General features: G+C 43.9%; 1 protein-coding gene across 2 annotated transcripts; it reads left to right on the top strand.

Annotated features, from left to right (window-relative positions):
* Window positions 1-8,651: 8,651 nt before the first annotated feature.
* On the top strand, window positions 8,652-11,286 carry LOC109756933 (protein RER1B). 2 transcript variants are annotated; one of them, XM_040403121.3, is made up of 4 exons: window positions 8,652-9,138; window positions 9,555-9,602; window positions 10,574-10,754; window positions 10,915-11,286. In XM_040403121.3, the coding sequence occupies exons 1-4, from the start codon at window positions 8,774-8,776 to the stop codon at window positions 10,963-10,965; spliced, it is 645 nt and encodes a 214-aa protein (XP_040259055.1). In that variant the 5' UTR covers window positions 8,652-8,773; the 3' UTR covers window positions 10,966-11,286. The 2 variants fall into 2 exon arrangements, with proteins under 2 accessions (XP_040259055.1, XP_020171361.1); XM_020315772.4 differs by lacking the exon at window positions 9,555-9,602 and having other exon boundaries at window positions 8,654-9,138.
* Window positions 11,287-12,079: the final 793 nt, after the last annotated feature.

Raw genomic sequence — 12,079 nt, 5'->3', positions numbered from 1 at the left:
GACCAAGAATAATTTTTATATACACTTCTAACTTTTTAAAAATACTTTATTAACATTTTTGAAAACTTATATTTTTTATGTCTACTTGTCTCATACACATTGTACCTTTTTTGTATACACCAAGATTTTTTTATATGCATGTTTAACATGTTTAAAAGACATGATTAACATTTTGTAAAACATATTTTTTTCATGTGTACAATGTCGATAATCATTGTACATTTTTGTATACATCAAAAACATCATATATATACACATTTAACATTTTACAATTACATGGTTAACATTTTTTTAAACATTTTTTAAGTCTACTGTTTCTATAAACATTCTATATTTTTTTATACATCAGGTTCATTTTTTCTATACACGTTAATTATTGTCCAAATACATGATTAAATTTTTTTGAAAAAATATATTTTTGTATGTCTACTTCGTTCCATGCACATTGTATATCTCTAGTATACATTTTTCTTATACATCGGAAATATTATGTTATACAAATTTAACATTTTTAAATGCATGCTAAACATTTTTCCAAAAAAAAAACTTATATCATTATTTTAGCTAGGTACTTGATCGCCGTGCTGCTGAATAACTCCAAATTTGAAAAAAAAATCAGCGATTTTGGAAAATAGTTCATTAAATTTGAATAAAAATTTGTCGAATTGAAAAAAAAAGTTTATCAAAACTTTGAAAAAGTTAACAAATTTGAGAAAAAAACAGAAAAAAAAGGGGTAGCGTCGCTCGACCAGAGCGAGCAGCACGCGGGCCGGCCTATTTGGCCAGCTCTAGCTCGAGGTTGACGAGGCCTTGGTGAAACAGCCTCCCCGCTGCTTCCTCCCAAACACAAACCCTTGCCGCCGTCGCGGGCGTTCTCGCTTCCTCCTTAAAAAAAAAAAAACTTGTCCCGCGTCTTGAAAAAAATTTGGTTGTGAGCATATTAGACCAACAAGCGCGAGAGCTCATCTTGGACGGCGACGGCGCTGCCTTCAGGAGACGGAGTGGTGAGATTAGCACGCTAATAACGTATTTTCAGTGGCAACGCTATTTTTTTCATTGATATGTATCTTGTGGAACAGGCGACCAGAGTGGTGAGATTGTGTTGATCAGTCGGTTTGGATCTTGGTTCCCGTACGTCTACAGTACTAGCAGCGCACAGCAAGCAATTTTAGCTCTGGTGCCCTTGAGTTTTGTTGGCGATGGACGGTACTAACTCCAACAAGAGAAGAGCCGAAGATCCACGAGAGGGAGACCCTTTGATGGATGTCAGAATATTGAAGGAAACCATTTGCTTCGAGCACTTCAGGTCTGAGATTTATCAGGTAATGCCACCAAGAATATGTACATATTGACTTGTCTTTGGACTCATGCTTTTTCTTATAAGCTTAAGATAAGAGAATAAATTTTATGAATCTATCACTAGTTTGGAACTTTGGCGAGAAAGTGTTTCTTGTGTACGTAAGATAATTAATACATGATGAAATGTGTAGTACTAACCTATCTTGTTGCGTGGTATTCTTTTATTTTTATGTTAAAAGTTCTGATGGGGACCCTATTAATCATTTCGTTCCCACAGTGTTCTGTGGGGCATTTCATATGCTCGTCCTGCCGCGACAAGATACTGAACAGGAAATGCCTACATGCTCTGTCAAAACTTCCTTCCAGCGCTGCTTTGGGATATGGAACATGTCGTCCAGTCAGTCGCATTTCCTTGCTCCAATGCCAAGTATCACCTACTACCAGAAAGAAGGACACGAGCAGGTATGCAGGTATGCCCCATGCTTCTGCCCAGAGCCTGACTGCAGCTTCGCCGGGCCAACACCCGAGCTCCTGGACCATCTCACCATCTATCACATGTATCGATGTATAGATCTCCAAGATGCTGGGTCGTTGTCCCTCAGCTTAAAACCAGGCATACACGTTCTGACACAGCGCCACAGGAGCACCAACTATTTTTTTCAGTCGTCTGTGTGCAACCTAAAGCTACGAAACCCAAGTTCACATGTAGTTTGATCTATGCCTGCTCCAGGGCAGGGAGTTTATCATGAAAGTTCTGGTTGCCAGATAAAATGCTGATGGGCTACCGGTGGAATATGACTTAATTTTGCTCAAGGGACAGATTTCTGGTGATCGTTGTTGCCATCGAGGATAACAAGATGGGGTTTTTATCATATTGCATGAATTTATCCCTCATCTTGTTTAAGGAGTTACTCTGTTTCCATGAACTTAATACTCTAGATGCATGCTGGATAGCGGTCGATGAGTGGAGTAATAGTAGTAGATGCAGGCAGGAGTCGGTCTACTTGTCTCGGACGTGATGCCTATATACATGATCATACCTAGATACTCTCATAACTATGCTCAATTCTGTCAATTGCTCAACAGTAATTCGTTCACCCACCGTAAAATACTTATGCTCTTGAGAGAAGCCACTAGTGAAATCTATGGCCCCCGGGTCTATCTTCATCATATTAATCTTCCAACACTTAGTTATTTCCTTTGCTTTTTACTTTGCTTTTATTTTACTTTGCATCTTTATCACAAAAATACCAAAAATATTATCTTATCATCTCTATCAGATCTCACTCTCGTAAGTGACCGTGAAGGGATTGACAACCCCTTATCGCGTTGGTTGTGAGGAGTTATTTGCTTTGTGTAGGTACGAGGGACTCGCGCGTAGCCTCCTACTGGATTGATACCTTGGTTCTCAAAAACTGAGGGAAATACTTACGCTACTTTGCTGCATCACCCTTTCCTCTTCAAGGAAATCCAATGCAGTGCTCAAGAGGTAGCAGTTGTCTTGTCCACCACTCATAATTTTGGTTTTATTTATTTTTGGTTTTGCAAAAATATGAGTGGCTAAGGACCTACCTCCCCTTAGTTTGATCTTAGCCTAAAACCTTCCTCTTACCTATCCTATATTCTTCTCTATGACATATGATCTCTTTCTTTCTCCTGGAACATCCTTTTCTGGGGTTTTGTGTCGGATGTTCTGACCTAGCATCCGAGGCAACCTCCGACTTACGACCAGCGTACTGGACACAAGTCGGATATTACCTCGGACACTATGTCAGAGTCTCCGACATGTCGGAATATCCGACTTTGTCGGAATACCCGACTTGGGGGCCCACAGGCTAGGTTATGTGCGGCGCGGGGATGGGCTAGGGTTTCCATACCCATTCGCCCCCACGCCACGCACACAGCCACCTGCGCCTCCAGCTCCTCTCCCCAAGCGCCTCCGTCTCGTCGGAACCTCCGGCGAGACCTCCGGTCGGCGGATCCATCGGTAGGGCGCCTCCAGCACCTCTCCGCCGCCGTTCCTCACCGCCATGGCCTCGGGTTCGTCCCCATTCTTGCTGCTCATCTCCATTTCTTCTTTGTTTCGAACAAATCCGGGATGCAGCGATCCAGCAATGTTCCTCGTTCAATTGACCAGTGTACCAGTAATCATAGTGTGCATAGCATTGATGCAGACGCTCAGAAGCCAGTTGCGAGGTCGGACATTTCGTCGGATCATCCGACAAGTCGGATAATCCGACATAATGTCCGAGCCATCCTCCGAGTTGCCTCTGACCTTCTGTGCTGATCCTATTTTTTGCACTATGATTTTTTTTCTTTCCACCTGAGATCATATGTCCTCATCCCCTGCTCTCTCCTATACTCTAATTCACAGGAGATTCCATCGAGTCGTCGGATCGTGAGCTTTCTCGTTCTCATCTTCGTGAAAAGAAGATTGGTGCTGCTGTAGAAGATGTCTCTGAGGAAGAGTTTTCTGACCATGGAGATGAAGATTTTGAGGCAGGGACTGTTTACAGGGCTGTGCGTGTTCCCCCTCCTCGTCGCAATCCAAGAGCTGCACAAGCTAGTTCATCTCAAGCTGTCCATAAGAAGAAGCCTGTCATAACCAAGAAGCAAAAGGTAGCTCCCCAACAACTCATTGATCTTAAGCATATTCAGGAGAATATTGTGCATTTTGCTGGTGTCCTTGAGAAACTTGAAGAGTGCAACCTCATGCCCCTTGTTAAGTTTCATCAAGATTATTGTGAGGAACTTGTTATGCAGTTTTTCGCAACCGTGCATTTTGGCACTAATGAGGAGAGAACTATGACCTTCATGGCTGGAAATGAAAAGAGGGTAGTCAACTTCAATGTGCTTGCAGATATTTGTGGCTACACCTTCATGGGAGATAGTGTTGATCAAGGCCTTCGCATCCATGCTCGCGGTGAATTCTTGAACCGTAACAAGCTGAAGCGTCTTTGTGACAAAGGTGGACGGATTGGGCATGTCACTGGTATGAAGCCCCTCTACTACAACTTGCATCATTTCTATCGGCAGACCATTGCTCCCAAGGCAGGAGAGTCGCACGAGGTGCGTGGTTTTATGGTAAATCTCATGTACGCCTCTGCCACTCATGAGGGTCCTTTTGATGTCATGGACTACATTTGGAATGAGATGATAAACATAGTCAAGGACAGGAGATCTTGTGCTTATGCTCCATATCTTCATGCTCTCATTTGTCATGTTTGCGCTCAGGATGTGCCTCCTGTGATGAGTGGGCTAAGGGTCAAAGTGCTTGGACCGATCAGATTCTATGTGGACCAGGATGTTCAGGCTACTGCTGCTGATTCAGAGGATGATGATTCAGAGGATGTTGATGCATTTGTTGTTGCCCCTTCTGTGCCCTCACGGCAACTTGATACACAGGGAGCGTCTGGCTCCAGGGCACCCACCGAGGGTGGGAGATTCATGAGGGCTTTCAAGTCTATGTTTTGCATGGTAAAGCAGACTCACCACAGGCAGTACCGTGATCACGTGCATAGCAAGACCAGCTACAAGAGAGAGCTTGATGCCCGGCGTGCTCAGGGAGAGGAGATCCCGGCTGGTTCAGAGGAGAAGATTTCAGATGAGGGTTCTTTCGAAGATCCCTATGGATGGCTTGCAGAGGTCTCTTCAGCAAGCAGATCCTCACCACCCCCGGAGTCTTAGTTCTGGACGTTAGCATCGCTTCCTTTCTTGCTTTTTGGTGTCTTTGATTCCAAAGGGGGAGAAGGGTTGATCTAGTAGGTCTCGGGGAGACTGCTAGTTATTTATGAGTCATGGTAGCTTGCGTTGCTTATCCTTGGTATGCCATGTCTCTATTGTTATTGTCTCATGCTTTTTGATCGCTATGTTGCTTTATATTGTCACACACATACCTCTTTTTTACATTTTGAGATGGGCTTTGTTTATTCATGTTTTCTTTCGTTAAGCCATCTCATATGTTACAAGTTGTTGCAAAAAGTGGAACACACTTCTAGCAAATCCATGTTCACTTTTGCACCCCTCTTTCTAGAAGTTTTGGGTGAGCATTGATCCTACCATGTGCATAGTGTATTCAAATGCAAAAGAAATAATTCTTATGTATGCACATATGTAGGGGGAGCTAAACCAAAATCTCTAGAACCCTTGTTGATCTCATCATAATATCTTTATTATATGTGTCTAATCATATTGTCATCAACCACCAAAAAGGGGGAGATTGAAAGGACATCCACCCCTAATGAGGGTTTTGGTGTTAATGACAGTAGAGATTAGTTGACTAACTATGTTTCGAGTATGCTTTCAGCTTACACATCTATTGAAGTGAAACATGTTGTTGGTCGGCGACCCCCCCCCCCCCCCCCAAGCAAAAAGGATAAAGGAAGACGGCACGTCAATTTTCACCGACAATTTCTCGTTTTTGAGTCGTAGGTATGCCATACTATTAAGAGGGGATGCGCCATGGATCTTGTGTGGAATCAGTAAACCTATAAAGCCAAATACCATCCACACCCTATGTGAGAAAAGAGTGTCCCAGAATTTCCTGTTTAAGCCTCTGTCTCAGGGTCGGAGAGTATGTCGGAATGTCCGACCTGTCAGAGTTTCAGTCAGACTATCCGAGGTAATATCCGACCTTATGTCCAGTACCCACAGGACAAGTCGGAGGCTGCCTCGGAGGTCATGTCGGAACATCCGACATGTCGGAGTATCCGACATAGTCGGAACATCCGACTTAACGGGACTGGTTGTAATGGGCAGATTCCTGGTTGACTATATAATAACCCCTTCTTCCTCCTTGGGAGGTTGACGAACTCCACTACTCACAGCCATTGATCCAAAAGCTTCAAACTTCCATTCCTCCCTCTCTAGCCACTCAATCCACTTCATATTTTAGAGAGACAAGGAGGAGCACCAGATCTACCATTCCATCCTATCAAAACTCGAGTTTGTTGATTCCTCACGAGATCCTAGCAAGTCTTGTTACTCTTGGGTTTGTGGGGAACCCTAGACGGTTGTGGTTTTCCCGGGAGCTTCCAAGTCGTGTGGTTGTGCCCCGGGCTCGTTTGTGAGGGTTTGGAGCTCGCCCCAAGAGCTACCCCTAGTGGAAGGGAGCCTAAGCATTTCGGAGTGCTTGAGGTTCTCGGAGAATAAGGTGAGGCATTTCGGTGCCGTGGAAGCTCTCGTGCTTTCCCCTCTCTAACGGAGATTAGCACACCCCCAAGTGTGTGAACTTCGGATTACATCATCGTCTCCACCACTTTTGGTTGTCTCTTTACCCTAGCTTTATTATTGTCTTTACTCTTGCTTGTGTGTTGCCTTGTGTAGCTTGCTTGCTAGTTGTATCGCATCATATAGGGTTGTATCACCTAGTTGCATTTCTAGAGAACTTACATTTCCGCACTTGACTCTAAAATCAACTAAAGTAAGGATTTAATTTGGTAGCCGCCTATTCACCCCCCCTCTAGGCGACATTATCGGTATCTTTGAACCTTCAACAATACATTCACATAAGCTCACATGCACACATATACACCTACTCCTATGAACACACACACACGCACGAGCTAGAGGACCTGCAATCCAGCATGGCCACGATAGAGCTGAGCGGAGCTACAGACAGCTGGAAGTGCATCTGGGGATCGGAGGGTTTTGCCTCCGGTAAATACTACCTGCATTGTTTCTGTGAGGTCGTGGCAAATGATGCTTTCAAGTGGATTTGGAGGACTAAATGCACTAACAAGTGGAAAGTGTTTGCCTGGTTGCTGCTGGCCGACAGACTAAACATACGCAATTTATTGAAGAGAAAGAGCATGAAGCTGAGAGATGATGACTATGCACGCTTGCTGTGCGCCAACCCCCCCTGAGGAAACTGTGGAACACCGGTTTTTGAGTGTGAGTTCAGCAAGGCCTGCTGGGGGAAGCTGGGAATCAATTGGCCAGATAGTGGGAAAAGACTTCAGCTCATGCATGAGGCAAGGCGCAGGTGGGCTCGGCCCATGTTCATGGAAAATTTCATAGTCACGGCCTGGAGTCTGTGGAAAGAACGTAACAAACATGCACTTTAGGGGGGTCATGCCTACCGAGAATAGCCGGCTCCAAAAGTTCAAGGCTGATTTTGGGATGATGAGGCACAGAGTCAAGGAAACCCTGATGTCGTTTGTTGAACAACTTGTTGCATCGATCTAGCACTGTTTTGTGACTCTTCCTACTTCTTTGGTACCCCCAACTACTATTTCTACTCCTTTCTTCCCTAGTGGATAGAGATTCTAACAACTTCTTCCCTTCATGTAATTCTGAGTGATGTAACTGTTTGTGTGTTTGAGTTAATATAAAGTTAGTGGGGGACTGCCCTCACTGTCCCAAGGTTTCAAAAAAACACACACGCACGCACAACCTACCCCTATGAGCACCTCTGAGATCCCGAGCCGGCACAACATCTTGAGATTGACAAAGACACGACAGGTGCCTCGTAGTCGATGAGAACGCCACCTCCACTGAAGGAACATCATCGAAAGCAAGAAATAATTCGAGGAAATGCGAGCACCAGTGCCAACTTTAGGACTTGAACTCCGGTGTCTTGTTCAACCACAAGGAACCTGACTAGCTGAGCTCCGCTCAGGTCTCATACCTCCTATTTGCTGGTAAGCGAGGGGTCCTCAGCTCAAGATATTGGAGGTGGTGGATTAATATGATCCTGTAATAGTAGAAGTTGTGCATGTCACTTGAGTTATCATTTGTTTGTCCTTAATCAGAGGAGTTTTGTTTTGGACCATATCAGACAAATGTAATGTAAAATCCTGGTGTTGCACAATAGCAATCACACCTGTCAACATATTTCATGGCTACTTAAGGAATTGCAGATGGACAATAGCGTTCTAGTTTTCCCCACATTACATTATTTCTGTAAAATTTAAAGGAAATCACATCCTTAATCTAGCGTCAACATAAATTTATTCCATGGTCAATCAGACGGTACCACAAATTAAAACATGAATAGTAGTATTGTAAATACATGCATGCTTAACACATGGTGTTTGGTCTTTTTTTTGAACAAGTGGTGTCGAGGGAGGCAGAGCGGCTGCTCTTGGAGCAAACTAACATTGGGTAAGATGGCCAAACAAGATTTTGCTATGGATTTGACGAGAGACCGAACCAGAGTTGTCGAAAACCAAAGCTCGTAAATTTTTGGCCGCATGCAAACCAAACACCACCAAATTGTAGTCAAAGTCACCAAATTTTGGCATACATACATACATACATACATACAAACATACAAGCATAGTCCTCAATCAATCAAAAAAAGAGGAGAAGGAAAAAGAGGATAAACAACTCCCCACAATCTCTCACCCAACGGAACGGAGCTTCTCTCAAAAAAAAAAAAAACGGAACGGAGCACAAAGCGGAGTCCGCTCGACCCGATCCCCACCCCAGCAGCAGCTCCGCTAGGTTCCCCACCACCACCACCACCACCAGCATGGACTCCGGCGGCGACTCGTCCGGCGGGGGCGCGGCGGCGGCGGCGGCCAAGTGGCGGACGGACGCGACGCGGGCCTTCCAGTACTACCTGGACCGCTCCACGCCGCACGCCACGGGCCGCTGGCTCGGCACGCTCGTCGTCGCCGCCGTCTACGCGCTCCGGGTCTTGTCCATCCACGGCTTCTACATCGTCAGCTACGGCCTCGGGATCTACCTCCTCAACCTCCTCATCGGCTTCCTCTCCCCCATGGTCGACCCGGAGCTCGACCCCTCCGCCGCCGCACACGACGGGCCCGCCCTCCCCACCCGCGGATCCGACGAGTTTAAGCCATTCATCAGGAGGCTCCCAGAGTTCAAGTTCTGGTATGTATGCTCCCGCCTCCATCACCCAGATCTACCTCGCCATCAGCCAGATCTAGATCTGCGCTCCACTTGTGTGATCTGCCTGCCCGCCTTAGTCCACCCCAGCTGAAATCTCCCTGTCAATCATGGCCGCCGCATTATTTTTATTTACTTATCTATTTATTTTTATACCCGCATTAGTCAACTACTTCCTCCGTTCCCAAATATAAGTCTTCTCTTTCTAGATATTTCAACAAGTGACTACATACGGAGCAAAATGAGTGAATCTTCACTCTAAAATATGTCTACGTACATCCGTATGTTGTATTGCATTTGAAATGTCTAAAAAGACTTATATTTAGGAACGGAGGGAGTATATTGAATCTTTTGAATGAACAAATGACCATCTTTTTTACGCTTTTGCCAACCAACTGTAGCAGCAGCATTCGGCTAATCACACCAGGCAGGATATATCGAGTGCAAATGTAAGATCACAAATCTGTGCCATTTAAAGGTCATTCACAAAGCATCCAACTCCACATATCTGGGCTTGAGTTGCTACCCTTTAAAGGTCAAAAATATGCCGGTTAATTAGTTTGTTCTTCTGCGCTGCCTTACTGCCTGTTCATGTATGGCCTACACACCTTGGCATGCGCTTGCACAGCATTCATGTAACTCTAGGCACACCAAAATACTAATAATTCTGTCAGAAAAACTTTCATCTATGGTCAATACGTTGACACCAGGGAATAAGGAGCCAGCCTACACCCCTGTGTTTGGTTCTCTGCTCCCTACTGCTATCGTCATATAAACCAGCTTGATAGTATACTCGTGATAAGCAGTCAAATCATGTCACTAATGTCACTGCCTCTGTAACTGCGGCATGGTTTTCGAGTCGATGAGTTGTTCTGGGGTAGCGACTCGGAAAAAGTCGCGACTCGAGTCGTTTGTCGACACTAAAGTTGAGTCAACATTTTTTTGTGACTCATCGACTAGTCGGCGACTCGAAAACCATGAACTGCGGCCGAGTTACCTGAATAAACCTCCGTACCATTCAGACAAATTGAACTGCATTTTTTTTTTCATTAGAAGAAAACACTTCTTTTAATAACGTCTATCTGCCTGAATTAATCAAAGTTAATGTAACTTATAGCAGTGTTTTTAGGAACTTAGAATGATTCTTCGAGCTTTTCATTTATGCATTGTTGAGTTTACATGTTCTATGACGATGGAATTTGAGCATGTCTATTGTGATCCCATAGAACCACCATTAGCTGCAACCTTTCTTAGAGAGAACATCAGAAACTGCTTTTACTAGCAAGCATATTTAGGTACCGCATGCAGTCGTCTCTATGTTTGTAATGCTTCTTATGTTTGCTCTGTTTCAGATGTGTGGCACATTACATTGTTCCTCTATACACGATATGTCCATGATATTTGTTTGCCCGTGGTTCAGGTACGCAATCACAAAGGCTTTTGTTATAGCTTTTGTGATGACATTCTTCTCCGTGTTCGACGTACCTGTGTTCTGGCCTATACTGCTCTGCTACTGGATTGTACTCTTTGTGCTGACGATGAAGCGCCAGATTCTGCACATGGTCAAGTACAAATATGTGCCCTTCAACATCGGGAAGCAGGTTAGTCGGCCTCTGCTTGCCGCTCTGTTTTTGTTGTCCACTGGTTGATATCAATTCCTGTTGGCATCATGGGTGTGCATAGCATATCATTCGATCTCGCTCTTTATCCTTTACCGTTTCATTCATCATCATATAATGTCTGTTCCGGTTGCGGTGCCAGAAATACGGCAGGAAGAAGGGTGGCGCGAGCAGCAGCTCGTCAAAAGACTGATCCCCGGCGGCGCACCCCGGTGTGCAAGGGAACAATGGAAGGGCGGGCGGAAGATACAGTCGAACGACAAGGCTTATTCGATGTGCTACATAGTACCAACAAGTGTAATACTTCATTCATGATATCTAGAGAGAGCTAGGAGGGACATTCGCTGCTTATGTTTCTGACATGGGTTCACGGTTTAATTCGATATATTCGTGTTACTTGTGTCACTGTCAGTCATTGTATAGCGTGATCGATTCTTTGTTGTTGGGGAGACCGTCTCGGCTCTGGTTGCTCCAAATGTTATTGCAGCAAAAATAAGTAGGTGGTGCCGTGAAATCCCAGATCCAACTCTGCTGTTTATATGGCGCCCGAACTATACTTTGCTTGGAGAAAACATGTGCCCTGAATGTTGCTGGAAAATGTAATTAGTAGCTCAACCGAAGGTCTCTTTTGGTTTTGCGAATCAATCATACATGATTGTATGACACAGGCCCAGTCACGCAGCCATATGGGCCTTCATAGTTGACGCGAGAGCTATATCTTGCTCGTCTTGCTCCTGTGGTTTTTCTGGAAGCCCGTTTTGCACTGGTTTTAGAAGCTTCTGTGCGGTTTTCTTTTTTCTGTACCGATTTACATTAGTTCTTTCATTTTTTATTTCTTTTGGTTTTACTTTATGTTTGTTATTAGCCTTTTATGTTTCAAATACATGCAAACTTTTTCAAATATATGTTGGATGTTGAACATTTCTGGTATGCAAGTTCAACATTTTTCAAATACTCCCTCCGTCCTAAAATAAGTGACTCAACCAAAAACATGTTGAACATTGTTTTTAAACATGCAAAACATTTGTAAGTGCTTGCATATTTTAATGTCACGAAACATTTTCTTGAATGGTCCGAAACATGTTATTAAATAAAGAGAACATTTTTTGACATTGTATAAATAATTAAAAAATAATCACAAATATTTTTCGAAACATGTAAATATTTTTTGAAATCTCACAAACTTTTCTTGGAATTGTACAAATCATTTTTTTGTACATCCTATAAATATTTGTCATAAAATGCCATGAACATATTTTTGAAAGTTGTGATTTTTTTTTGTAAATGTTACATATATTTTTCCATTT

Source organism: Aegilops tauschii, chromosome 3, assembly GCF_002575655.3.
Source record: "Aegilops tauschii subsp. strangulata cultivar AL8/78 chromosome 3, Aet v6.0, whole genome shotgun sequence".
NCBI lineage: Eukaryota > Viridiplantae > Streptophyta > Magnoliopsida > Poales > Poaceae > Aegilops > Aegilops tauschii.
This window is presented reverse-complemented; position numbering and strand designations above follow the sequence as displayed.

What these genes read in the sequence shown, in the direction of transcription:
- LOC109756933 (XM_040403121.3), top strand. Translation starts at nt 8,774, where the DNA reads ATGGACTCCGGCGGCGACTCGTCCGGCGGGGGCGCGGCGGCGGCGGCG. An exon ending in CTCCCAGAGTTCAAGTTCTG is followed by an intron (nt 9,139 to 9,554) that starts GTATGTATGCTC and finishes AACCAACTGTAG; the next exon opens with CAGCAGCATTCGGCTAATCA. An exon ending in CCTTCAACATCGGGAAGCAG is followed by an intron (nt 10,755 to 10,914) that starts GTTAGTCGGCCT and finishes TTGCGGTGCCAG; the next exon opens with AAATACGGCAGGAAGAAGGG.